The sequence below is a fragment of the Xenopus tropicalis genome, chromosome 2 (assembly GCF_000004195.4).
Source record: "Xenopus tropicalis strain Nigerian chromosome 2, UCB_Xtro_10.0, whole genome shotgun sequence".
In the NCBI taxonomy this organism is placed as follows: Eukaryota; Metazoa; Chordata; class Amphibia; order Anura; family Pipidae; genus Xenopus; species Xenopus tropicalis.
The window spans coordinates 171496846-171524260 of record NC_030678.2 but is presented as its reverse complement, the minus strand read 5'-3'; the positions used below and the strand labels follow the sequence as shown (position 1 = coordinate 171524260).

The 27415-nt window shown below is 41.0% G+C and overlaps 4 protein-coding genes across 5 annotated transcripts; 1 reads left to right on the top strand and 3 right to left on the bottom strand.

Moving 5' to 3' along the window:
• Positions 1–957: 957 nt before the first annotated feature.
• Positions 958–4136, bottom strand: LOC116408914. Its single transcript, XM_031897356.1, has 4 exons — positions 3981–4136; positions 3250–3333; positions 2715–2879; positions 958–1967 (listed from the first exon to the last, which is right to left on the bottom strand). Exons 1-4 carry the CDS (start codon positions 4025–4027, stop codon positions 1493–1495), a joined length of 771 nt encoding a protein of 256 aa, XP_031753216.1. The 5' UTR covers positions 4028–4136; the 3' UTR covers positions 958–1492.
• Positions 4137–4287: 151 nt separating this feature from the next.
• On the bottom strand, positions 4288–10173 carry LOC108645872 (histidine-rich glycoprotein-like). The gene is made up of 5 exons (XM_018091883.2): positions 10136–10173; positions 9130–9324; positions 8083–8244; positions 4412–5738; positions 4288–4335 (listed from the first exon to the last, which is right to left on the bottom strand). Exons 1-5 carry the CDS (start codon positions 10171–10173, stop codon positions 4288–4290), a joined length of 1770 nt encoding a protein of 589 aa, XP_017947372.2.
• Positions 10174–10487: 314 nt separating this feature from the next.
• LOC101731759 (ABC transporter F family member 4) lies at positions 10488–14111 on the bottom strand. The gene is made up of 5 exons (XM_031897355.1): positions 13504–14111; positions 12191–12365; positions 11974–12069; positions 11029–11592; positions 10488–10776 (listed from the first exon to the last, which is right to left on the bottom strand). Exons 1-5 carry the CDS (start codon positions 13664–13666, stop codon positions 10644–10646), a joined length of 1131 nt encoding a protein of 376 aa, XP_031753215.1. The 5' UTR covers positions 13667–14111; the 3' UTR covers positions 10488–10643.
• A 6138-nt stretch (positions 14112–20249) lies between these two features.
• Positions 20250–26269, top strand: crebzf (CREB/ATF bZIP transcription factor). 2 transcript variants are annotated; one of them, XR_001170075.3, is made up of 4 exons: positions 20250–21223; positions 21817–21891; positions 22592–22687; positions 25170–26269. XR_001170075.3 is itself a non-coding variant. In XM_012958046.3 (3 exons), exons 1-2 carry the CDS (start codon positions 20388–20390, stop codon positions 21860–21862), a joined length of 882 nt encoding a protein of 293 aa, XP_012813500.1. In that variant the 5' UTR covers positions 20250–20387; the 3' UTR covers positions 21863–21891; positions 22592–22719. The 2 variants fall into 2 exon arrangements, 1 of the variants encoding a protein (XP_012813500.1); XM_012958046.3 differs by lacking the exon at positions 25170–26269 and having other exon boundaries at positions 22592–22719.
• The last annotated feature ends 1146 nt before the right edge of the window (positions 26270–27415 follow it).

Sequence of the window (27415 nt, the reverse complement as noted above, 5' to 3'; positions counted from 1 at the left end):
TTCGCTGCGCGCGCATGCACAGTAGAGGGAGTAGTGGAACTTTAACAGAGAAGTCGGCTTTTTCACTCTACTGCGCATGCGCCGGACTCGGAGTCGCAGCAAAACGAAGGCGGAAGGAGGAAGCGCATCGCTCCAGGTGCCCCGGGCTGGTGTGGTTTTCTCCTAATAGGGGCACCAGCCCGGGGTACGAGGTAAGCGATTCAAGTCACTTGGGGGTGCTTAACATTTTAGCACCCCAAGTGACTTAGTCTTTCCTTCCCCTTTAAACACCACCCTGTGGCTGTAACCCGAACTGCAGGGATACTCCCTGTTAACTACTGACATCCCAGACCACTCAATAGGGCTGATTCACTAAAGTGCGTTAAAACGCGCGCTATTTATAGCGTGCGTTAAAAATGTTATCGCGTCTAAATTTTCGCGACTTAACGCACGATTCACTATAAGCATACTTGCGTTAATTTACGCACGATGCTGCATTCGGCATTTACCGCATGCACGCTAATTAACGCCTATTATTATGTGCATATAAATAGTAGCATATAAATAGTAGCATATAAATATTTATATGCAGCTACTATTTATATGCGGCAAACTGGCGGCTGCATCACTCTGGGCCCAACACAGACTTGAATAAATCCCACTGCAAAGTCCATATTGTGTTGCCAAAAGCTCATTAACTGTACTTTTCTATAATTACCGCCTGCCTCAAATAGGTGTTAATTTTTCACACGGACTAATGTGATATTTAGCGCGTCTAGGTGTTTGTGAATCATGCGTTAGTGTTATTTCTGTGCGCTACTTAATTTGGAGATCCCTACATACGTTTAATGAAAGTGGAGGCCACCAATGCACTTGCGGACGTACATGAGCCCTATAATCTTTGTGACAAATTACATTTCAAATGAAAAAACTTGATTGAATTTTTACCAAGAATAATCAGATTATTGAAGCATAAAATGACATATAAATAAAAATATTTATTTGCATTAAATAAACATATTAATTAACAGGTAGCCAACGTTTCTTGATGTCTTTTGTCCATGCTTTGCTTGGTTTCTCGACACTAGAAACTACTTGGCACATAATCTGGGCCTGGGCCCTCCTCCTCAACCCTATTTCCCATGGCCAACAGATAAGTAATCCAAACTTGTAATCTTGTCGTATTGTCTCCAGTATCGTGATGTCTGTTTTTCTTGGATACTTGAAGATAATAACTTATTCTTGAAGTAGTGGGATAACTGACTGCAATATCTGGGCCTGGGCCCTCCTCCACAACCCTTAACTCCCAGGCCAACAGATAGGTAATCCAAACTTGTAATCTTGTCGTATTGTCTCCAGTATTGTGATGTCTGTTTTTCTTGGATACTTGAAGATAACTTATTCTTGAAGTAGTGGGATAACTGACTGCAAAATGTGGGCCTGGGCCCTCCTCCACAACCCTAATTCCCAGGCCCATGCAGCTTTACTATTTTCTTGAAATGATTTGACTGCTTTATGCCGCTGTCTCTGCGACTGTCGTTCCGAATGATTGAGCACATTGCTCGCACATCTTAAAGCACTTTATGCATAACTTCACCGTCGCCTTGGAGCAATGATAGCATTGCTTCACTCTCTTAGTCAAGTGGAACTTCTTCCAGCAGATCTTACACAGTTTGTAAGTCTTTTTTGCGCCTGCCTTGCACTGTTTGTACATCTTTTTCACGTGAACGTGTTTCCAGCAGGACTTGCACAGTTTGTACGCCCTTTTGGCGCCTGCCACTAAATGCATCTTCTTGCAGAGGTGGTAGCCTTTCTTCCCTGCTGATTTGCTCATTTTCCATGCCTTCTTCATGTTTCCTTTGGTGCAGCCAATTGCATGTCTTACTGTTTTAGTTTTCTTACCCCACTCCATCTTTTTACAGACATGCATTACTTTTACTAGGACTTTCTTGAGTTTCTTCAAATATTTTACTTTCCCCTTCAGAAATCTGCAAAAATAACAAAGAATAGTGAAAACATGTGCAATGACTTCCTTGTTTAAACACTGTAGCAATGTATCTGAATGAAGCCATTTCTATGCCAATATTATACATTAATTATCTGAGATATGTGACATGAAGGGTTCATAGCTATCGCTGTGTTTCTTACAGTACAGGGAGACAAATATGTATATTCGGGCAGTCATCCCATTTATTTGCCATTAAACCCATTGTTTCCTGAGTATTATGGGGAAAGACTCCCAGGAATTATGGCATATCAGCTCTTACAAATTATACAAATAAAAATCCAATAAAAAAGTGACAGTAATAAGCTACATTGTATTTTACATTCATCAAAAATTCTTCATTAGAAAATCAGAAAACACTGGGCCCAACAGAATTACTAAAGGCAACAAACCTTAATAATAGTCCTAACAAGTGACATATTACATGCACGTTCTGTAGGAGTGAGCTAGGGTACATTTTGCCTTGGAATTCCCTAAGTATTTTAAACTATATATAAACTTCATGGTGACTTGTTACCTTTCAATTTTAACTTTTTATGCCCAAGGCAATATAAAGATGGTCATCACAATTTTGATTTAAAATCTAATCAGATCTGCCGAATTTAGTAAATGATTGCATGGGAAGATACAGTCAAGTCAAACCAACCAAATGGGAACAAACGTTGATATTGTAATTATTCTACTCTATGTTTGCAGTCTTATTAGAATGAATTAGGAATTACGAACGTACTTGTATACTTTCGGCGTCTTCATAACACATCTTCCAACGCACTTTCCAATAGTAAACAACGCCTTGCAGGAAGCACCCAAGGTGGCGCCCAAATCCACATCGGAGTCCGGAGAGTCGGGCTCCGAATAAGAACTTGAAGAACTTTCTCTGTGGTGGGCATGGTGCCTGGAATGGAAATAGAAGATTAGACTTCAGCATCATTACCCATATGATTTCCATATTTGCTCTATGGTTTTGTTGTTTTCAACTAAAATAGCATCATGCGCCAACGTAAATATGTCTTTCAAGCTGCCATAATATTCTATTTACGACAGACCACATAAAAATATCATAAATAATAATATTTTGCTTTCATGTTAAAGCCAATTGTGTTTGTAAGCTGATGTCTATAAGGTGCATGTGTGCAGCAACTCTATCTGTATAATGCCCTCTAAATTTAAAGCTTATAAATGCACGGGACGTTGGCAATTAAGTTTTTGGTACTTATTATGTTAAATATTTATGAATACAAAGCTATGGATGTTGTTTCACTTACCTAGTAATTCTTTTAAGCTTTTTCTTCGGCTTTTGTTTCTTTTTGACTGCCTTTTCCTTCTTATGATGGTCATCATGCTCAGCCCTGCACAAATAAACACATGTATAAAGGGTTAATAAATAATTGTATTTTAAAGAAAAAATGAACAAAGTAGTGGGTACTAAGTCAAATTAATGGAATTGGGTGATGGAAAACATGTAAGATATTCTATGAAAAAAGATGAAACCTATGAAAATTGGGGTGCAATGGATGCAGGAAGAGGGCAACCCTGGAGACCAAACGTACAACACAGACAGCCCACACTTGCTGATTTATTCACAAACTAGTGTTGTATATAAAAGCATACAAAAATGAATTTGAGATATTTATGTTACATTACTGCATTATGGGAACTTTTGGTCTTTTTCAAAAATCACAAGAGATTGACTAATAAGGGTGCCAGATGCCTTGGTCAAAAATTAGGCTCATATTTAGCAAAGAAAGAAATAGGAATTAGTGATGAGCCAATACTGTCTCGCTACAACATAAAATTCATGGAAAAATCCAGGAAAGGCAATGGGGATTGTTGCGGCGTCTTTCTTTTCATGGCCATTTTTTCTATTCAAAATACATTTTGGTCTATGAGTGTTTTTATGGGGCAAACTTTTTGCTGTGAAAATTTCACTTATCATTAATGAATACATTATAGAGCAATTACAATTCAAAAATCAGCTTCAAAGTTTGTTACTTACATTTTATGCTCATCATGATGCTTTTTCACTTCATGATGCTCGACCATGTGATGCTTTTTATGCTCATCATGGTCTACATCATGGTGCTTTTTCACATCATGATGGTCGGCCTTGTGGTGCTTTTCCTTTTCATCATGGTGCTTTTTCACTTCATGATGGTCGGCCTTGTGGTGCTTTTCCTTTTCATCATGGTGCTTTTTCACTTCATGATGGTCGGCCTTGTGGTGCTTTTCCTTTTCATCATGGTGCTTTTTCACTTCATGATGGTCGGCCTTGTGGTGCTTTTCCTTTTCATCATGATGCTTTTTCACTTCATGATGCTCGACCATGTGATGCTTTTTATGCTCATCATGGTCTACATCATGGTGCTTTTTCACATCATGATGGTCGGCCTTGTGGTGCTTTTCCTTTTCATCATGATGCTTTTTCACATCATGATGTTCGGCCTTGTGGTGCTTTTCCTTTTCATCATGATGCTTTTTCTCATCATGATGTTTGGCCTTGTGGTGCTTTTCTTTTTCATCATGATGCTTTTTCTCATCATGATGTTCGGCCTTGTGGTGCTTTTCCTTTTCATCATGATGCTTTTTCTCATCATGATGTTCGGCCTTGTGGTGCTTTTCCTTTTCATCATGGTGCCTTTTCTCATCATGATGGTCGGCCTTGTGGTGCTTTTCCTTTTCATCATGATGCTTTTTCTCATCATGATGCTCGGCCTTGTGGTGCTTTTCCTTTTCATCATGGTGCTTTTTCTCTTCATGATGGTCGGCCTTGTGGTGCTTTTCCTTTTCATCATGATGCTTTTTCACTTCATGATGCTCGACCATGTGATGCTTTTTATGCTCATCATGGTCTACATCATGGTGCTTTTTCACATCATGATGGTCGGCCTTGTGGTGCTTTTCCTTTTCATCATGGTGCTTTTTCTCTTCATGATGCTCGGCCTTGTGGTGCTTTTCCTTTTCATCATGATGCTTTTTCACTTCATGATGCTCGACCATGTGATGCTTTTTATGCTCATCATGGTCTACATCATGGTGCTTTTTCACATCATGATGGTCGGCCTTGTGGTGCTTTTCTTTTTCATCATGGTGCTTTTTCTCTTCATGATGCTCGGCCTTGTGGTGCTTTTCCTTTTCATCATGGTGCTTTTTCACATCATGATGCTCGACCATGTGATGCTTTTTATACTCATCATGGTCGACATCATGGTGCTTTTTAGCTTCATGATGTTCGGCCTTGTGGTGCTTTTCTTTTTCATCATGGTGCTTTTTTTCTTCATGATGCTCAGCCTTGTCATGCTTTTTATGCTCATCATGGTCGACATCATGGTGCTTTTTCACTTCATGATGCTCGGCCTTGTGATGCTTTTCCTTTTCATCATGGTCGACATCATGGTGCTTTTTCACTTCATGATGCTCGGCCTTGTGATGCTTTTCCTTTTCATCATGGTCTACATCATGGTGCTTTTTCTCTTCATGATGGTCAACCATGTGATGCTTTTTATGCTCATCATGGTCCACATCATGGTGCTTTTTCTCTTCATGATGCTCGACCTTACCATGCTCTGCTTCATGGTGTCTTTTCTTTTCATGATGTACTTGATCATGTTTCTCGTCCACATGATCATCAACATGATCTTTTCTCTTGTGTTCATGCTCATCATGGTGGTGCTGTTCTGAATGATCATCCTTTTTCACATGGTCATGTGTTTTTAGATGATCATGTTCCTCACCATGGAGCTTATGGTCTTCATGCCTACAAAAACAAATAAGACATTGTGGAAAAGCTCAGGAAACTCAGTTAAAGATTTATCAAAATTCTAAATTATGCTTTTTTTACATTTTGAGAAGAAAAAGTAAAAAAACAGGAATGCGACTATACTCAAGAATATTCTTAAGAGAATAAATAAAAAGTCCTTAAAAAGTCGCCAGAAAAACCCCGGCAAGTAAAAGCTAGTGAGGTTCAACAGAACTCAATAAGAATTGTCTCTAACACCACCTCCAACACATTTTTCTCTTTTGATAAATCTGCCCCTATATCTTAAGACTAAGGGCCCGATTCACGAAAGTGCGATAATTTGCGTTAAATAAGTCGCGATAATTAGCGCGCGATTCACCATAGTATTATCGCGTGTGCGTTAAGTCGCCACTTTCGCATGCGGTATTTTTCGCGCTAGTTTTAATGCATGCGTTAATTTCCACACTTAAAAGAATACGATCGCATGATTCACAAACACTTTGGCGCGCTAAATATCGCATTCGGCTATGCGAAAATTAACACCTACTACAGGCAGGCGAAAAATTATAGAAAAGTACAGTAAATGAGTTTTTGGCAATAAAATATGGACTTACAGTGTTATTTATTCAAGTATGTGTCTTTTTACTGAATTTTACTAAAGTCTTGGCATGTATGGAATTTCACTACTAATATACAGTACTATAGCGGTGAATATGTTGTCGCGATAATATACAGTACTATAGCGGTGAATATGTTGTCGCGATAATATACAGTACTATAGCGGTGAATATTTTGTTGCGATAATATACAGTACTATAGTGGTGGATATTTTGTTGCGATATTATACAGTACTATAGCGGTGAATATTTTGTTGCGATATTATACAGTACTATAGCGGTAAATCTTAAGTCTCCAAAATATACAGTACTATAGAGGTAAATCTTTAGTCGCACAAAATACATTACTAGGTATAATAATTATAGAAAAGTACAGTAAATGAGCTTTTGCCAATAAAATATGAACTTTGCAGTGCTATTTATTCAAGTATGTGTTTCCCCTAGAGTGACGCAGCCGCCAGTTTGCAGGGAAATGGTCATTTTTAATACAGTAATTTTACGAAAGTATTGGCGTGTATGCCTAACATGGCGTGCGTTCATTCGCGCGACTATTTATATGCGGCTACAAGTGATGAAATGTTTCACCAGGCATGGATTCGCAGCGAATTTTTGGACGCTGCAAATTTTTTCATGCGTTTCGCAAAACAATCCGCCAATGGCAAAGCGCATAAAAAATTCGCCATGCGAAAATTCCCCGCACGTCCAAAAATTGACACAGGCTTCAAAAAGTCGCGAGATTAAAAAGTCGCGACAAAGAAATCGCCAAAATAAACCTAGTAATGTATTTTGTGCGACGAAATTTACCGCTACAGTACTGTATAATATCGCGACTAAATATTTAGCAAATTTAGCAAGATTTTAGCAAATCTTTGGAAAGATCCCCGAAACGGCAAAAATGTTGTGCGGGCAAAAAATTTGTTGCCCGCGACTATTATTTTTTGAAGCCTGTGTCAATTTTTGGACGTGCGGGGAATTTTCGCGTGGCGAATTTTTTTACGTGTTTTGCCATTTGCGGATTGTTTCGCGAAATGCATGAAAAAATTAGCCGCGGAAAAATTCACCGCACGTCCAAAAATTCGCTGCGAATCTATGCCTGGCGAAACATTTCATCACTTGTAGCCGCATATAAATAGTCGCGCAAATGAACGCACGCCATGTTAGCCATACACTCCAATATATATTTTTATTGGTTTTTGGGGGTTTTTTTTGCAAATAAACATTTATACAGCACCTCTCTAGCACTCTGTGCTCTGCCAGGGCAAAATGTCGCCAGTTTTATGCTGCCGATTGTCGTGTGCGTAATGTCGCGACAATCAGCGCATGCGATAAATAGCGTGCATGCGAAAAATACCGCGCATGCTATTTATGGCGACAAAAATATCGCATGAAATACCGCGCGTAAAATAGCGCAAGTATGCTTATAGTGAATTGTGCGAAAAGTCGCGAAAATTAAGACGCGATAACATTTTTTTGTTATGCTTTATAAAATGAAATTTGTCGATTGAACGGGGTAAAAAGCTGTGTAAAATAAATAGAAGAGTTTGCCATTGTTTTACGTAAGTTCTGGCACAAGAAAATACATGTTAAGAAATGAAGCCGATCTTTACACAGCGACGCCTGCCGTTATATGGTGAATTTTGACGCCATTTTTTACACAGCATAATAAATCTGCCCCGTAATGTGTACGACAGTTTAGCTATTGGGTTCTGGGCTCTGACAGTTACAATAAGACTGAGCAAACTCACCTTGTGCTTTCTTTAGGTTTTGCAGCTTTCTGTGAATGGGAGGGTCCTGCTCCTTCTTCTTCTCGGTCGCTAGGCTCCTCCCCTTCAGAAGCCTCATCCTGGTCTGACTGATCTTCCTCAATATCAGCTTGTTTTGTCTTAGCTGACTGCACAATCTTTTTACTGCAAAAACAAAAAAATAATTTACATTTTGTTTTATAAAATATCTATCATTTTTAGAGGGGTGATTACAGTACAACAAACTGCCAGCTGTATAATAAATATGTTTCAAAGCTGAAAGATTTAGGATGACACTGTGCGGTGCTTTATTAATCTTCAAGATTTCAATTGCTAAGAAACTCTTCTACCCTGGCAGCTAAGAACATTGGCTGATTTTAGTTGTTTTTAGTTGCCAAGTTAGTCAATCAAATTTTTATGATTCAAACTTGTATATATTGGAGGCTGTGATTTTTTTGGCCACCATTCACTTAAAAAGAGGCAAAAAAACCTCATAGTCCTCTATATATTTGTATCTGAAATCTTTAACGCTAATTTTCAGATTTTATCAAACCGAGATCTTGAATATTTACAAATATGCACATTTGAGTTATGGACGGAAATGTTTCCCATACAGTGAAAGTTCATTGTAAAGTGAATATATAGTGAATATATAGTGTATATCAGGGAGCCCCAACCTTTCTTACTCGTGAGCAACAGTCAAATGTAAAAAGACTTGGAGAGCAACACAAGCACCATAAAAGTTCATGGAGGAGCCAAATAAGGGCTGTGATTGGCTATTAGGGGCCTCTATGCACCCTATCAGCTTACAGGGGCTTTATTTGGTAGGCAATCTTGTTTTTATTCAACCAAAACTTGCCCCCAAGTCAGGAATTCAAAAATAACTCCCTGGTTTGGGGGCACTGGGAGCAACATCCAAGGAGTTGGGAAGCAACATGTTGCCCCCGAGCCTCTGGTTGGGGATCACTGGTGTATATATATAAATATATTAGAGAGTGGTGATAAATGTAATTAGGACTCTCACCAATGTGTTAGAGCCCAACAACTCACCCTATGTATTTTGCAGCCTTTTTAGATGATTTAAAGACCTGTTTTAAGAGGTCTGGGCCTTCATCTATTTCTTCTTCCTCTGATTTTTCTTCTTCATAAGAGGAAGATTGAGCAGTCTCCTCAGATTCAGGAGTCCTGTCTGGGCTACTTTCCTCATCTGGCTCATCTGACTTCATAGCATCATCAAGCTTTTTCCTAAAAAAAAGATAAATAACAGATTTAAAAAAAAATACAAAAATTTGCACTTGTGAGTAGCTGTTCTAATAGCCAGCTGGGTGTATTAATGAACCAAAAACAATGCTGCCAGAAGCTGCTTATATTCATTTACATCTGGACTATGGACAGGAATATCTGTGACACTTTTAAGTCTAATTATAAAATTATTTTTGAAAGAGGAAATGAATCTGAGGCCAAAGTGACATTTAGGGGCACATTTACTAAAACTCAGGTTTTTTGGCCTTGAAAGTCACATAAACTCGAGGTTGGATAGATTCATATTAAACAATCAAGTTTCACTTGAAACTGGGTGAAACAGAAAACAACGAGGGGATTCATTTTTCATTGAAAATATGTCAAGGACAGGCTGTCACCGACTATTCTATTGCTCAGCTACTCTGAGCCTCCATAGGATTCAATGGTACTCGAAAAAAAAGTGAACTAAACATTAATAAATCTCGAATTATGGGAGTTATTTTCAAAATTTTTCGAGAAACCATATCAGAAAAATCGAGTACTGGCACAAACCCATTTATAAATATCAAAAATATCTAGAAGTAAAAAAAAATCGACTTTTTCTCGAAATTGCTTAGTGCCCCTGTCATTAAGTTCCACTGAGTCACATTAAGCATTTGCTCTGCTCCACTTGCCTACAAAATGGAGCTGAGAGAAGCGGTTATAACGATATTAACCTTAGCTAATGAAGTAATGTGCTTGATTTGTTACAGACACCTGTGGGGTCAGAAATACAAACAAAGTCACATGACTAGTTAAGGCCAAGCGAACTCACTTGATGAATTTAGAAGTCTTTTTTGCTGCTGATTTCATGGCCCATTTTAAGAGGGATGGTTGTTCATCTGTTTCTTTCTCTTGCCCATCCCCCTCTGACTCAGAAGAATCATCCGACTCAGCAGTCTCTTCTGATATATCGGAGACGTCTGAGTCTTCTGAATCTTCCGACGTCGATACACGAAGCTTTATTCTAAAAAAAAGAAAAAAAAGTATTATAATTCTGTAATTTTAAGTTTGGGAGAAACCATGATAATAGGAACCCGGGTGTATTCGAGTATTACATAATATGTTGTTAGACTCTCATAAGTCTTATATTCTTTCATATTATAAAAATGTATTTTGGAGACAGTGAAAGTTTAGTCAGAACAATATTTTTATATAGATAATTAATTTGAAATAATAAAGTTTACACATCTGGCAGATAATAATTATTAAAGTTATAAGGTCTCCATTGTGCCAGACGGGGCCCGGGGCTCAGGCAATTGAAAGGAAGATCAGTTAAAAACTCACGCTTTGTGTTTTTTAGCCTTTTTCTTCTTTAATTTCTTAGGAGGTTCTTCTTCTTCTTCCTCCTCAAGCTGCTCTTCCTCCTCTAGTTCAGCAGCCTCGTCACTTTCGACAACTTTCTTAATCTTTTTCCTATAAAACAAAAGGATATATTTAAGCACTATGGAACTTGGATACTCGGCTCAGTTGGACATATAGTTTCCCAAGAACAAGTAAAGCAAACTCGGAACTGAATAAATTGATCATTTGCCATAGTAGCAATTAGCATATATTATTATAACAAAATATTTCAGATGGATGATAGAGATATTCATAAATAACAAAAATTATTTGTTTAATTGTTAATTTCCATTCTAGAAAAAAGGTAAATCCCAGTTAACTCACTGTTTTTTAGGCTTTTTCTTTTTTAATTTCTTAGGAGGTTCTATAGGCTCATCACCTATTTCTTCCTCCTCCTCTTCTTCTTCTTCCTCAAGCTGCGCTTCCACATCTCGCTCAGCAGCCTTTTGTTTCCGTTTAGCAACTTTTTTAGGCTTTTTCTTCTTTAATTTCTTAGGAGGTTCAATAGGCTCATCACCTATTTCTTCCTCCTCCTCTTCTTCTTCTTCCTCAAGCTGCGCTTCCACATCTCGCTCAGCAGCCTTTTGTTTCCGTTTAGCAACTTTTTTAGGCTTTTTCTTCTTTAATTTCTTAGGAGGTTCAATAGGCTCATCACCTATTTCTTCCTCCTCCTCTTCTTCTTCTTCCTCAAGCTGCACTTCCACATCTCGCTCAGCAGCCTTTTGTTTCCATTTAGCAACTTTTTTAGGCTTTTTCTTCTTTAATTTCTTTGGAGGTTCTATAGGCTCATCGCCTATTTCTTCCTCCTCTTCTTCTTCCTCAAGTTGCGCTTCAATATCTCGCTCAGCAGCCTTTTGTTTGCGTTTAGAAACTTTTTTAAGCTTTTTCCTACAAAATAAAGGACACATTTAAGCTATAAAACTTCTATTCCAGTTGGGGTAGGATTCAGTTGGATGTAGATTTTTAGCATTAGTAACACTCAAAATGAATATTTTGTGGATTTGACAAGGGAGCAATTCTTCCACAAAATATTAAGCCAAAAGTCACCCCAAAAAATAACATGTAAAAGAAAATTTATGGATTATGAATAGAAAGTTTTATGGCTACTGGATTATGGGTTTTTTGACTGAGAAGGGGAAATGAACTGTTTTTAAGGGGGTATTACTTTGTAGCAATGAAAATATCCATATTGTGTGTAAGTTGGGGTTACATTCTCTCTAAATGCTGAGTAGAACAGATGGGCCTAGTTCATAGTAAAGTATTACAAACCTCTTTGGCTCTATTGGTTTCTCTTCTGGAGGATTCTCTTCATCAAAAGCCTGTAATTTCAGTATCATCTTTCTCCTCTCGAGGTAGAACAGAATCCTGCACAAAGATAACAAGTACACAGTTACTTCAGTCCCTTTTCTGGGTTCCTTACACTAAAACTAAAGTTGTTGCACACCCACCTCCCCCAAATAGTGTTATAGGAAGAGAAATTACTTACCATCCAATGATTCCCAAGGCTGCCAGTACCGCCAGAACAACTACTGGGATAAGATATCTCAGAGTGTCGGTACTGACAGTGTGGACATCTCGCTTGGTCCTAATACTGGGTAAATCCAGTGCTTTCCAGAATATTCCCTTTTCTTCTACGTCTGTAGTTGATGTAATCTCAAAAGCTGTAGGGGAGGAAACATTTTAAAGTAAATTAGTACCTAGGAAAAAAAATATTGCAGGAGAAATATAACTTGCAACTCCCAACATCACCAAATAGTCTAAATCTAACAATAGTAGCCCATATGCCTTTAACGGCATGCCAAAGTACGGTTTATTGCGTGCTATGGAACAGAAATGGGGCCTGTGTAATCAAAAAGGATAGGCCAATATAATATAATACAGGTATTGGACCCCTTATCCAGAAACCCGTTATCCAGAAAGCTCCGAATTACGGAATGCCCGTCTCCCATAGACTCCATTTTAATCAAATAATTCAGAATTTTAAAACTGATTTCCTTTTTCTATGTAGAAATAAAACAGAACCTTGTAATTGATTCCAACTAAGATATAATTAATCCTTATTGGATGCAAAACAATCCTATTGGGTTTAATTAATGTTTTATTGATTTTTTAGTAGACTTAAGGTATTGAGATCCAAATTACGGAAAGACCCCTTATCCGGAATACCCTTGGTCCCGAGCATTCTGGATAATGGGTCCTATACCTGTATATGGATAAATCATAAACGTAAAAAATGGCAGGCACTCCGGTATTGTAGGTGAAGAATAGCGCTTGTTCACGAGGAATTGTAGTAAAATCACAAAACTTTTATTAAGCTAACACATGATACAGAGGCTCTCTGTATCATGTGTTAGCTTAATAAAAGTTTTGTGATTTTACTACAATTCCTCGTGAACAAGCGCTATTCTTCACCTACAATACCTCTGTATCATGTGTTAGCTTAATAAAAGTTTTGTGATTTTACTACAATTCCTCGTGAACAAGCGCTATTCTTCACCTACAATACCGGAGTGCCTGCCATTTTCTACGTTTATGATTTATCCATGTTGGCTCCCTCTAGCTGAAGGTCTGGGGCATGAGCACCTGGGCCCATCTATACTACGGGTGAGATTTTTGTGACCTTTATGAGCATGTGTTTTCTCTTAGTGGTATTTAATAATATAATATATGATCAATATTTTCTCCATCTGCAAGTTTTTGCTCATAAGAAAAATTTGCATTAAGGAAACGTATTCCTTCTAATCCCAAAAAAGTTACACAGAAGTGACATTAGTGCTTTATGTCCAATCTTTTACTTACATGATGTTGAATAAATCAAAAAGAAAAATAATCCATATACAATAAGCCATAGAATAGGACAGCTGAAAGCCATCCTGATTCTATGGCGTCTTGCGCGGGAATTCCTTTCAGATCTGTGGGAGAAAAAAAGAGAAACAAAGGTTAAAAATGTTTTTGCATCCATAACCTAATCCAGCTTGCTGTTCCATTAATACTATTATATTGTACAACAGTTTGTCTTTCCCTGCAGTCTATTTACCCCCAATGTTGTATGATAAAGTCCTAATGGCCCACTAGTTACCCACCTGTGTTAGTTAAACATATGAAAGGAATGAATATTATAGTCAGTATCACTAATGACAAATACCACATAACAATGGTAAATGATATTCAACTATAAAGAGCTTAGTGGTTGTCCTTTTAGCTCACACTTCCAACCCAGTGGATAGCTTGGTGTTCCTCATCATTCTATATCCCAAAATATGATCCTGGCTCTAGAGATCCTCCCCCATATCATCCCAACCCCTTCTGTGCATCTATATCCTACATGTTCCAAAGGGATGCACATTATATAGTGAATAAAGTACCCCCTATTGTAACATATAGGGATATTATAAGCCCCCGAGGAGTTCCTTATAATATATAGTGAATAAAGTACCCCCTATTGTAACATATAGGGATATTATAAGCCCCCGAGGAGTTCCTTATAATATATAGTGAATAAAGTGCCCCCTATTGTAACATATAGGGATATTATAAGCCCCCGATGGGTTCCTTATAATATATAGTGAATAAAGTGCCCCCTATTGTAACATATAGGGATATTATAAGTCCCCGAGGAGTTCCTTATAATATATAGTGAATAAAGTACCCCCTATTGTAACATATAGGGATATTATAAGCCCCCGAGGAGTTCCTTATAATATATAGTGAATAAAGTGCCCCCTATTGTAACATATAGGGATATTATAAGTCACAGAGGAGTTCCTTATAATATATAGTGAATTAAGTACCCCCTATTGTAACATATAGGGATATTATAAGTCAATTATATCTGTATAGGAAATGCACCTTTGCCTGTTACTTGATGTTAACTAAGCTAATGTGAATCTTTGTTAGTAGCAAAATAATCATATTTTTTAAGTTTAAATGTGTTTTTAGTACCCACAAGTATCCATATGAAATGAGCATAGGGAATGTGTCCTTATTTATCTACATAAATCTGTATGTGAAGGACACCTCTGTAGTGTGTATAATATATCAGCACAGGGAATGTCTCTCCATTATATGTACAGGTATGGGACCTGATATCCAGAATGCTCAGGGTAACCTGGGGTTTTCTGAATAAGGGGTCTTTTCATAATTTGAATCTCCATATCGTAAGTCTACCAAAAACAGGTTAAACATTAAATAAACCCAACAGGATTGTTTTGTCTACAATAAAAATTAATTATATCTTAGTTGGGATCAAGTACAGGTAGTGTTTTATTATTACAGAGAAAAGGGAATCATTTAACCATTAAATAAACCCAATAGGGCTGTTCTGCCCCCAATAAGGGGTAATTATATCTTAGTTGGGATCAAGTACAGGTACTGTTTTATTATTACAGAGAAAAGGGAATCATTTAACCATTAAATAAACCCAATAGGGCTGTTCTGCCCCCAATAAGGGGTAATTATATCTTAGTTGAGATCAAGTACAGGTACTGTTTTATTATTACAGAGAAAAGGGAATCATTTAACCATGAAATAAACCCAATAGGGCTGTTCTGCCCCCAATAAGGGGTAATTATATCTTAGTTGGGATCAAGTACAGGTACTGTTTTATTATTACATAGAAAAGGGAATCATTTAACCATTAAATAAACCCAATAGGGCTGTTCTGCCCCAATAAGGGGTAATTATATCTTAGTTGGGATCAAGTACAGGTACTGTTTTATTATTACATAGAAAAGGGAATCATTTAACCATTAAATAAACCCAATAGGGCTGTTCTGCCCCAATAAGGGGTAATTATATCTTAGTTGGGATCAAGTACAGGTACTGTTTTATTATTACAGAGAAACGGGGATTGTTATTAAAAAGTAGAATTATTTGCTTAAAATGGAGTCTATTGGAAAAAACCTTTCTGGATAACAGATCCCATACCTGTATAATATATCAGCATAAGGAATAACCCACTATTATATGGAAATTACATCCACATAAAAAACTTAAAAAAGACTTTAAAAGCATTAAAATGATTCCCACCAAGTGTCCTGAGATCTACTCACCTAGAATGTTTGGAAAGGAATGAACTATTTGAGCTAATGATAAACAATCAGACTCTGTCATTTGTGACATCACAAAGACATCGCCATGGCAACACATTTGAGTGAGTATTGTGACATCACAATGGCATAAGATTAGCAGCTGCTGATTGGAGGACAGTTATAAAACTGAATGTCATGGTTGGAATGTATCAATTTAAAAAATAATTCTGCTCTATAACAGTGTTTTAGCCACAATATAATTCTTTCCTCCACAATTTCTATGTCATTGTGTCACTAAATAGGAATTACTTTTTAACATGAATTGGACATAATTGCACTAGAAATTTTCTAGTGGTGTCCATTCCAGTGTTTAGTGTCAAAAAGCAAATAAATCAGTATAGGGAATGGCCGATATTATATCTATAATATATCTGTATAGGGAACGGCCCACTATTATATGTATAATATATCGGCATAGGGAACGGCCCACTATTATATGTATAATATATCGGCATAGGGAACGGCCCACTATTATATGTATAATATATCGGCATAGGGAACGGCCCACTATTATATGTATATCGCATGTATATATCGGATAGGACCCCTATTATTATATATCGGCATAGGGAACGGCCCACTATTATATCTATAATATATCGGCATAGGGAACGGCCCACTATTATATGTATAATATATCGGCATAGGGAACGGCCCACTATTATATGTATAATATATCGGCATAGGGAACGGCCCACTATTATATGTATAATATATCGGCATAGGGAACGGCCCACTATTATATGTATAATATATCGGCATAGGGAACGGCCCACTATTATATGTATAATATATCGGCATAGGGAACGGCCCACTATTATATGTAGAATATATCGGCATAGGGAACGGCCCACTATTATATGTATAATATATCGGCATAAAAACTTTAAAAAAGACATTAAAATCATTAAAATGATTCTTAACAAGTGTCCTGAGATCTACTCACCTTGAATGTTTGGAAAGGAATGAACCTTTTTGGGTTCAGACTGTGTAATCTGAGACATCACAATGTCATCGCCATGGCAACACATCTGAGAGTAAACTGTGACATCACAATGGCATAAGATGAGCAGCTGCTGGTTGGAGGACAGTTATAAAACGGAATGTCATGATCGGAATTTATTGATTTTAAAAATAATTCTGCTCTATAACAGTGTTTTAGCCACAATACAGTTCTTTCCTCCACAATTTCTATGTCATTGTGTCAGTGAAAAGGAATGACTTTTTAACTTGAATTGGATGCGAATGCACTAAAAATTGGGATGGTGTAAATAACAAATGTTATTTTAAAAAGACTTTTGCTGCAACCTTATGCAATTGCAGTTTCCCCATTTTTAGTTTCTTTCTAAAAGGGATTCTGCTGTGATTTTTATAACGTTTAATCACTAAATTACACTATTTAGATTAGACAGGCAGAGCTCAACCTCTTTGCTTAATAATAGATCCTGGGAACTGGGATTTACAGGTCAGTGGCGCCACCTAGTGGGCACTGAGGGGGACAACTCTGGGGAATTCCACTAAAAAAATAAAAAGACCTAGCATCTTACAGTGACCCCCCCTGGTGTTCCCAGTACCCAGAGACACCCCCCAGCCCTATAAATAGTGACTGTCTGTGGCACCTTACAGCCCCCCTGACATTCCCAGTACCCAGAGGCACAAACAGCCCCCCACAGCCCAATAAATAGTGACTGTCTGTGGTACCTTACAGCCCCCCTGGCATTCCCAGTACCCACAGGCACAAACAGCCCCCCAGCCCAATAAATAGTGACTGTCTGTGGCACCTTACAGCCCCCCTGGCATTCCCAGTACCCAGAGGCACAAACAGCCCCCCCAGCCCAATAAATAGTGACTGTCTGTGGCACCTTACAGCCCCCCTGGCATTCCCAGTACCCAGAGGCACAAACAGCCCCCCCCCAGCCCAATAAATAGTGACTGTCTGTGGCACCTTACAGCCCCCCAGGCATTCCCAGTACCCAGAGGCACAAACAGCCCCCCCCAGCCCAATAAATAGTGACTGTCTGTGGCACCTTACAGCCCCCCTGGCATTCCCAGTACCCAGAGGCACAAACAGCCCCCCCAGCCCAATAAATAGTGACTGTCTGTGGCACCTTACAGCCCCCCTGGCATTCCCAGTACCCAGAGGCACAAACAGCCCCCCCCAGCCCAATAAATAGTGACTGTCTGTGGCACCTTACAGCCCCCCTGGCATTCCCAGTACCCAGAGGCACAAACAGCCCCCCCAGCCCAATAAATAGTGACTGTCTGTGGTACCTTACAGCCCCCCTGGCATTCCCAGTACCCAGAGGCACAAACAGCCCCCCCAGCCCAATAAATAGTGACAGTCTGTGGCACCTTACAGCCCCCCTGGCATTCCCAGTACCCAGAGGCACAAACAGCCCCCCAGCCCAATAAATAGTGACTGTCTGTGGCACCTTACAGCCCCCCTGGCATTCCCAGTACCCAGAGGCACAAACAGCCCCCCCCAGCCCAATAAATAGTGACTGTCTGTGGCACCTTACAGCCCCCCTGGCATTCCCAGTACCCAGAGGCACAAACAGCCCCCCAGCCCAATAAATAGTGACTGTCTGTGGCACCTTACAGCCCCCCTGGCATTCCCAGTACCCAGAGGCACAAACAGCCCCCCCCCAGCCCAATAAATAGTGACTGTCTGTGGCACCTTACAGCCCTCCTGGCATTCCCAGTACCCAGAGGCACAAACAGCCCCCCCCCCAGCCCAATAAATAGTGACTGTCTGTGGCACCTTACAGCCCCCCTGGCATTCCCAGTACCCAGAGGCACAAACAGCCCCCCCCCCAGCCCAATAAATAGTGACTGTCTGTGGCACCTTACAGCCCTCCTGGCATTCCCAGTACCCAGAGGCACAAACAGCCCCCCCCCCCAGCCCAATAAATAGTGACTGTCTGTGGCACCTTACAGCCCCCCTGGCATTCCCAGTACCCAGAGGCACAAACAGCCCCCCAGCCCAATAAATAGTGACTGTCTGTGGCACCTTACAGCCCCCCCTGGCATTCCCAGTACCCAGAGGCACAAACAGCCCCCCCCCCCCAGCCCAATAAATAGTGACTGTCTGTGGTACCTTACAGCCCCCCTGGCATTCCCAGTACCCAGAGGCACAAACAGCCCCCCCCCCAGCCCAATAAATAGTGACTGTCTGTGGCACCTTACAGCCCCCCTGGCATTCCCAGTACCCAGAGGCACAAACAGCCCCCCCCCAGCCCAATAAATAGTGACTGTCTGTGGCACCTTACAGCCCCCTCGGCATTCCCAGTACCCAGAGGCACAAACAGCCCCCCCCCCAGCCCAATAAATAGTGACTGTCTGTGGTACCTTACAGCCCCCCTGGCATTCCCAGTACCCAGAGGCACAAACAGCCCCCCCAGCCCAATAAATAGTGACTGTCTGTGGCACCTTACAGCCCCCCTGGCATTCCCAGTACCCAGAGGCACAAACAGCCCCCCCAGCCCAATAAATAGTGACTGTCTGTGGCACCTTACAGCCCCCCTGGCATTCCCAGTACACAGAGGCACAAACAGCCCCCCCAGCCCAATAAATAGTGACTGTCTGTGGCACCTTACAGCCCCCCTGGCATTCCCAGTACCCAGAGGCACAAACAGCCCCCCCAGCCCAATAAATAGTAAGTGTCTATGGCATCTTACAGCCCCCCTGGCATTCCCAGTACCCAGAGGCCCAATCAGCCCCCCCCCCCAGCCCAATAAATAGTGACTGTCTGTGGCACCTTACAGCCCCCCTGGCATTCCCAGTACCCAGAGGCACAAACAGCCCCCCCCAGCCCAATAAATAGTGACTGTCTGTGGCACCTTACAGCCCCCCTGGCATTCCCAGTACCCAGAGGCACAAACAGCCCCCCCCCCCCAGCCCAATAAATAGTGACTGTCTGTGGCACCTTACAGCCCCCCTGGCATTCCCAGTACCCAGAGGAACAAACAGCCCCCCCCCCAGCCCAATAAATAGTGACTGTCTGTGGCACCTTACAGCAGCCCCTATGGCATTTGCCAGAATCTATAGATTGCCAGTCTGGGCCTGACAGGCTCCCAACATTACACGCAATTCCCCTGGTTTATTATTTCCAGTCACAGGAGACTAAAAAGCCATGGCCACAATTGTATGCAGTGTGCACCCAGGGCCCTGAACTGTTCAGAGTCAGCGTCTCTGCATTTTAAAAATAAATACATTTCAGAGACCAGGCACTTGTTTTGAAATACAGAGAAAACCTCTGGCAAAGAGAACTTTTCCCTCCCCCACACGGGACGCACTTTGGTCAAGTAAAAAAGTGGCGGGAAACCCACCCCAATCCCAGGACAGGTTCTTAACAAGGCTTATGGCGTAAGCGCCTCCCCTAAGAACCCCGTATGTGAGGAATAGCGCCTACAGTCGGCGCAGCCCCGCCCATGCATCTAATAGGACATCAACTTGTCACATGACTAGGCGGATTAATTTTTTTTTCTACACCGGACATCCGGTAAAGGGTTGGCGTCGCTGGAACGATCCTGCTGCGGCGCAATATGGTGGCTATTAATCTCTAGCCTATCCTGCCTTCCTTGAACTATCGACATGCGGCACCGACTCAGAGACAGCGCTAATCTAGTTGTGGCCCCAGTACAATTACGCCGGTCTGTCCGTGGGGCTCGGCTGAAAGCCGGGAAGGCGATGAGTCCCAGTAGGGAAGCGCCCAAGGAAGCGGAAAGTTCCTCGCTTTGTCACATAGACGTAAATATAAGCGAGAAGGTGGCAGCCGGCCATACGGAAGAATGTACAGAATTGGATATAGACGGGGAGGGGGCGGCCCACTGGTGGCACCAACATGAGGTGCTCGGGGAAGAGGAACAGTTCGCGGAACTTTTTCAGCAACTGGTGGGTTCTGTGGATCTCACTGGTACAATTGACAGTTCTACCCCCCAGGCGGACAGCAAAATGGCCGCCACGTCTGGAAGGAAAGCAAAAGGCCGTTGCCCCGATAACAAGAACGCCGTGGCGGCGCGCCTCAACCGCCTGCGTAAGAAAGAATACGTGCGCGGTCTGGAGAACCAGGTGACGCGCCTCTCGGAAGAGAACAAGAGTCTGCAGTACGAGCGGAAGTCTCTCTGCTCCCGGGTACGCGATCTGGAAGGGGAGGTGCACTACCTGCGGGCGGTGCTGGCCAATGACAGCGCGCTGTCCCTAGTGCTGAGCCGCCTGACTGGCCTGGGAGGGACACGCCTATCGACGTCACTTTTCTCTGAGCCGCACGGAAGTGGAGGAGACCACGACTACGCGTTGCCCCTGACAACCGGCCGCAGCGAGCAGGAAGCGAATGAAGGCGGGGGCGTGTGTCTGCATGTGGACAGGGACAAGCTGTCGGTGGAGTTCTGCGCTGTCTGCGCCAGGAGCGCCTCTTCTGCGGGCAAAATGTAGGGTCAAGTAGCGGCTTTGATGTGTTGGGATGGACAGCTGCAGCCTGAGGGCCCCGTGTGACTGACAGACACTACAGCTGCTTTATATGGTGCCTGTTATATTAACCGGCCTATTGCATTCTCAGCTCCACGGTGATCAGCCGGTGCTGTGTGTCTGGGAATGCTTCCCACATGTTAGCTTATATGTACAGGCGCCTACATGTGTCCCACATGGATCCGTTTATACAGTTGGTGACCAACCTGCGGCCCTCCTACTGCCTGCACTGTTATTCCCCTTTATATAGCGCCTACATACACCGCAGAGCTTTAGAGACCCCATTCCCATGAGCCCCAGTGGAGCTTACAATCTATTGTATTCACACTCACTATGGGCAGTTTTATCAGGACCCAATTAACCTTTCTGTTTTCAGGGTGTGGGGGGGCTATATTCAACTACTGATCAGGTTCCAGTTCCACAGCTGGAAGGTTGCAGGTTGGACGTGACTGGTACATAAATAACAGGATAAACTCTTCTGTATTTTACCCTATGTGCATGAACAAACAATACCGAATGTGCATCTTTATACTTTACTAGTAAACCTCTCTGACAGTTTCTTTTTTAGGTGGTTTCTGGCCTTTCTCTGCAGCCGCAGTTAAAGAGCAGTCGCTTTCCGCCTCGCACCCTGGTAAGGATCCCTATGATTACCATATGCAGGGCTAGGATTGTAGACATGACAGTGTTTATACATGTATGGTCCAAAGGTGCCGCCATTTGGCTGCTTATCTCAAGCAATTGTACATGAATGGGAATGTAATGGAAACCCTTCACCTGTAAAACTAGATTATTCCCTTTGTATCGGTGGAGGTGATTGGGCAAACGTTAGATTTTTACCTGAACATCTCAGTTTAGTTCATTTCTTGTTGAGTTCATGAAGGAACCTTTAGGACTTTGTCCATATCCATAAACGGTTAATGTACTCTTTAAAAACTTGTTAGAGCCCTGTAGCCATGTCAGGAATGCAAAATCAATGTTATTTGCTGTAAAGTGAGATTTCACAAAGATTTATAAAGAATAAAGTAGCAAATTAACAACATTTGACTCCAGCTGCAATATACTCCAGCAGCAGGTAGTATTAACACTGCACAGTACCCTGGTCTCTCATTTACCTCTGGCAGATAATACATTTATTTTTCATATTTTGATCTGCAGAGAGTTTATACACCAGAGTGCTGCGTATATAAATCATTGCTGGATTGTCTCTGTGCGTTATGTGCAACCCAGACTTTCCAAGCAAGCCTCTGTATAACAGCCGTGTTCTTTTTGAAATCTCGCTTCCACTGAATGAGCATGTATATTTAGCATCCCTGTTTTTCTTTATGCTAAAGTGGATTCAGCTGTATTGGGGAGAAGACTCTGGACCCGCTGCTGGCCACATTTCCTGCTTTGTATTATAAGGTAGTATGGTACAAATGGAGACTGAGGTAATGTCAGGTTTTATTTTTTGTTGAATATACCGAGTTCTGTTTGTAATGAGGCTTTTTCTTTGCAGTTCTTAAGATGTCTATATTATAAAGAAAAGGTATTACAACTGTGTAGGATGTAATGCATATATATAATCTATCCTTCGGTTCAATTGAAGGCTTGTAGGTTGCATGATCTTTTAGGGTGAAGACACACAGAGCTACTAGTAGCAGCTACTTGTCACTGCTACTAAAACTCCAGAAAATCCCCTGCCATAGACAATACTGAGAATTGCCTCTGCTAAAACACACGTACAGACAATTATCGCTAAATGATCAGCATTGTCTATTTTAGTAATCACAACAAGTAACTGCTACTAGTAGCCTCGTGTGTCTTCACCCTTAAAACAACCGCATTTCTGTAGCCCTGAAACCAATACAAATGTAGCTATAGCCACATTTTTAGTGGACCAGTGTTCGAGACTGGGCATGTTAATCATTTCAACAGAACAGACCCCTATCTTAATGGAGACAATGTTTTTGTTGCATTCCAATATTGTTTCTGTCAATTATCACATTTCTAAAACATAGACTGCCTTACAGAATATATCTGTGAGTTGGCACAAAAAGCAACAAACTTTAAGTGACAAAACAGTTCTTAGAAGTCAACTTATCGAACAAAAGGGTTTTTAAAGTGAGGATAGTTTGAGAAAAAGACCTATATAAATCCTGGGTATGATTCTTTTCCATTAGCCCAGTTTTGTAACCCCTTTTACTTGAAGGACAAGAATAGCCTAGGCTGGGTGGGTGCTAGTATGTTAGGTACCACCCTGTGTAATAAATCACTAACCATTTCTCCCACCTTGCTAGTATTTCTCAAGGTTTCCCTGCTAGACTGGTTCTACTATACCGTGCCGACTGAAGAAAGTGCGTGTGAGTCTTGGGAAATACTAGTAAGTTGGATATGAAGTGCTTTGCATGCCGTCATCTCTGAGCGAGTTCAGATCATCCTTGTTGCCCAATGACCCATTTTATATGGGTTCTTCCACATTTATAACAACCTTATGTCACAAAATGCCAGTCTGTCTATTGCTTTTGTTTTAAGTGCACACTCTATACAAGGGACTGTGAATTCCCCCAACCAAGCTATGGGCTCGAACCACCACAGACTTTAGATGGGTGCTAGTATATTCTCATAACCTTTGGCACCTTTCTGTTTCCAGTTATAAGGTTATAGATTCCAATACATGGATTCCTTAGTTACATTCTGCACAGTTGTATGGTTTTCTATTAGGGATGCACCAAAGCCAGTTTTTCGGGTTTGGCCGAACCCCCGAATCCATCCCAAGGGATTCGGCCAAATACCGAACTGAATCCTAAATAGCATACGCTAATTAGTATACGTAAGGGGTAAACGCCATAGTGCGAAAATGTGTTCACACGGACATTTAACCCTTCCAAATCCTAATTGGCATACGCTAATTAGGGTTCGGTCAGGACCGTCGATTCGTTGCATCCCTATTTCTTTCTTTGCTCTTAAGAACTGCTTAGCCATAACTACAACGAATATTTGCACTAGCTGAGAAGGATTCTGGGGGAGACCTTGTGAAGGGAGGAGCTGTGGGTGTCCTGTTATTGCATGTATATTAGTAAATAGACTTGCACTTGTAAACAGACTGTGTGATTTATAAATGTACAGAAGAGGCAAATAACAGCTTATTCACTGCTGCCTGCCTGTTCTAATGCAGAGAAGTTCTGTTTAAAATCACAAGCCTTATATTGTTCCTCATGTAAATATATCCGGAAACCAACGGGGGCATGAAAATGTTGTATGTTCCATTAATACTCCAATCTTGCTTAGATGGTACGGTCCAAGTTGGGCCTGATCTACTGCTTTCCCAAACTGATGTAAATCACACCGATAATCCAGTTGTACAAAGCTGTTCTAAATAGAGTTCTGTTTATTTGTTTTTTTTGGCCAAACTTATTAGTGTTTTGTTTAGAGTGAACATAAATATAATATTTGGCTTGAATAAAAATCTGCTTTAATAAACTCTGTGAATAAACTGATTTTTTCACATTGTTTTCTATTCTTCCTTATTAATGTTTAGAGTAAATATTCAGTCATAGGGGTGTTATTCCTGAGTGTCCCAGTTGATGGAACCTGACGGCCGGGAGTGGCTAAAAGTAAAGACAGTAGAGAGATAAGGCAAACTATTCAACAGCTATAAACAAAAAAGGACCAGTTGAAGAGTTGTAATAAATAGAACATTCTATAATATACTAAAATTTACCTTAAAGATGAATTATTCTATATTGCCCTGATTACCTTAAGGGCTAATTATTATTACAGAGCTGCTTCAGGGCATCCGGTGCAGAGCTCTCTATACAGAGAAGTGGGTAATGTGGGAGAGAGGGATGGGCTCGCAATAATTCATTTATATACATCTGTATATATCACAGTCCTGTGCAAACTAATCATCTCTGCTCTTTATTGAAACAGCTCCAAGCCACAGACTGCAAGTTGCATATGGAATCCTGAACCTTTGTGGATTTCAGACAGACCAAAGTGTTTGTGCTCATTCCCAACCTGTGCTGTGTGAAGCAATGAGGGATCAGTAGTAGCACTAAATCCGTTATATACGTGCTTCAGGGGATAGAGACTTGTTTAATATCAGGCCCTATGCACTAGTGGGGCAGCAGTTTGTTAGGCCCCACCCACTAATTATAATCACTCAACTTGGGGGTTCTGTGCTCCTCTTCGGTGAAAAGTGCCCAACCCAGAGGTGCTGTTCCATTGAGTGCCATGCTGCTATCCTGGGGGCTGTCCCGTAGCTTCCTGGGGGCTGTCCCCGGACCCTACTCACACACAGTATGGTAACAAGACATGGCAGAAGGTAGTTGGCTGGTTCACTTCCCCCCCCAATGGAAAAAGGCCCCAAATAAGTAATTCCCACTGGTCCTGGTCTCATTTGTTAAGTAGCCACTTTCTGGTCCGGAATCCCTGTCCCAAGCAATGGTTTTCTGCAGGAAGTGTGCATATGATTGTGTAAAGGCACTACTGTGCTGTGCGTGCAGCTAAACAAAACAAAATCAGGTCTAAGCAGGGAGCTTGAAGCCTAAAAACCCCTGTATTGAAGCCATGTTTGTTGAAGGGACAGTGCTCCGAATACAGAACAGTCTAGAAAATGAAACTAAGATAAATTAAATCCACTGAGAGACACTATGAAGCAGCAAGCGGACTTACAGCAACTACTGTATTGGGATAATCTAGAAAGCATATTATTTCACTATAATGTATAGCACAGACCAGCCTGCTGCCAGGAAGTACCTGAACCCTGTTTTAACCCTTTAAGTGCCAGCCGAATTCGTCATTTCGGTTCCCCCCAGTGCCAGACGTTTTTTAAGCATTTTGTACTCATTCACTTTAACAACGTTTTTTGGTAGGAAAACCTCCACGAAACTAGGGAAATTATATATCGTTTTTTTCGTCACTAATTGGGCTTCGACATACATACCAAATTTTATAACTTTTCTGGAGATATGATGTGTATTTTGGGTGAAATATGTAAAAAAAAAATAAAATTATGAAAAATTTCTGTATATTTTGAGGTTTTTTTCCATAGAAAAGTTAATTTTACTCACTTTTTTTTATTGTTTGTAAAAGCCCTGATACTCCCAATTCCAACGATACCAAATATGTGGTGGTACCCCACAGTTCCTGTCCAGAAGTAACCCCCAAACTAAGGCAATACTTAGTACAATATCACACCAGAACAAAGCAGAAAAGCGCTTGTAACAGTTAATGCAGCATAACTTATATGTAAATCTAAAATATCCCCTCATGTTTGGTATCTTTAGAAACTACAGACCTTCAGGTTTCTAGGTGCAATGTAGTTTTCACTCAAAAGCCAAATACCTTTTGTCAGTGCATTGTGAAATTTGGAACTTTTTATGACATTTTTTTTTTTTTTTCTAAAACGTAAACTTGGACGCATGATCAAATGTGGATTTGACAAAAAAAAATCTCATAAAAATTTTCTAGCAAAGGCATATTTGAAAGACAAACTTCTCCTGAATAAAATGATGCCCCATATGTATGGGTGCACATAAAGACATGGGCACCAAACACTCCAAAGCAGGGGCAATGCACAAGGGCAATTACAGCTAAAAATGTGGGGGCTGCGCTCTATGTGCACTTCCTGCAGTTTTTCAGTGTTAACCCCCCCTACCTGTGAAATAACCCCCACAAACTATATATTTCTGAAAAGTGCACACCTTCAGCTATTCAGAGACGCCACTCTCCTCTTTCTACATGGAAAATTGTGGCCGCAGTCCCTTGCAGAAGTTAGCGCTTTGGTCAGAAATCAAGGAAAAACCAGATACAAACCTAGATTTCTCCCCAAAATCTCCATGGCAACTACCAAAAACTTACTAACCATCAATCTGCAAGTTCCCCTGAATAAAACGATACCCCATATGTATGGGTGCACATAAAGACGTGGCCACCAAATGCCCCCAAACAGGGGCAATGCATAAGGGCAATTTCAGTTGAAATTTTGGGGGCTGCGCTCTATGTGCACTACCTGCAGTTTTTCAGTGTTAACCCCCCCTACCTGTGAAATAACCCCCACAAACTATATATTTCTGAAAAGTGCACACCTTCAGCTATTCAGAGACACCACTCTTCTCTTTCTACATGGAAAATTGTGGCCGCAGTCCCTTGCAGAAGTCAGCGCTTTGGTCAGA

Coding starts and splice junctions, on each gene's coding strand:
- LOC116408914 (XM_031897356.1), bottom strand. CDS start 4,027: ATGGTCGAGCATCATGAAGTGAAAAAGCATCATGATGAGCATAAAAT. Junction 2,880..3,249: donor AAGCTTAAAAGAATTACTAG/GTAAGTGAAACA, acceptor TTTCCATTCCAG/GCACCATGCCCACCACAGAG. Junction 1,968..2,714: donor AAGACGCCGAAAGTATACAA/GTACGTTCGTAA, acceptor TTATTTTTGCAG/ATTTCTGAAGGGGAAAGTAA.
- LOC108645872 (XM_018091883.2), bottom strand. CDS start 10,173: ATGAAATCAGCAGCAAAAAAGACTTCTAAATTCATCAA. Junction 8,245..9,129: donor AAGGCTGCAAAATACATAGG/GTGAGTTGTTGG, acceptor TTGTTTTTGCAG/TAAAAAGATTGTGCAGTCAG. Junction 5,739..8,082: donor AAACCTAAAGAAAGCACAAG/GTGAGTTTGCTC, acceptor TTGTTTTTGTAG/GCATGAAGACCATAAGCTCC.
- LOC101731759 (XM_031897355.1), bottom strand. CDS start 13,666: ATGGATGCAAAAACATTTTTAACCTTTGTTTCTCTTTTTTTCTCCCAC. Junction 12,070..12,190: donor GCCTTGGGAATCATTGGATG/GTAAGTAATTTC, acceptor ATCTTTGTGCAG/GATTCTGTTCTACCTCGAGA. Junction 10,777..11,028: donor AAGAAAAAGCCTAAAAAACA/GTGAGTTAACTG, acceptor TTTGTTTTATAG/GAAAAAGATTAAGAAAGTTG.
- crebzf (XM_012958046.3), top strand. CDS start 20,388: ATGCGGCACCGACTCAGAGACAGCGCTAATCTAGTTGTGGCCCCAGTA. Junction 21,224..21,816: donor GCCTCTTCTGCGGGCAAAAT/GTAGGGTCAAGT, acceptor CCTCTCTGACAG/TTTCTTTTTTAGGTGGTTTC.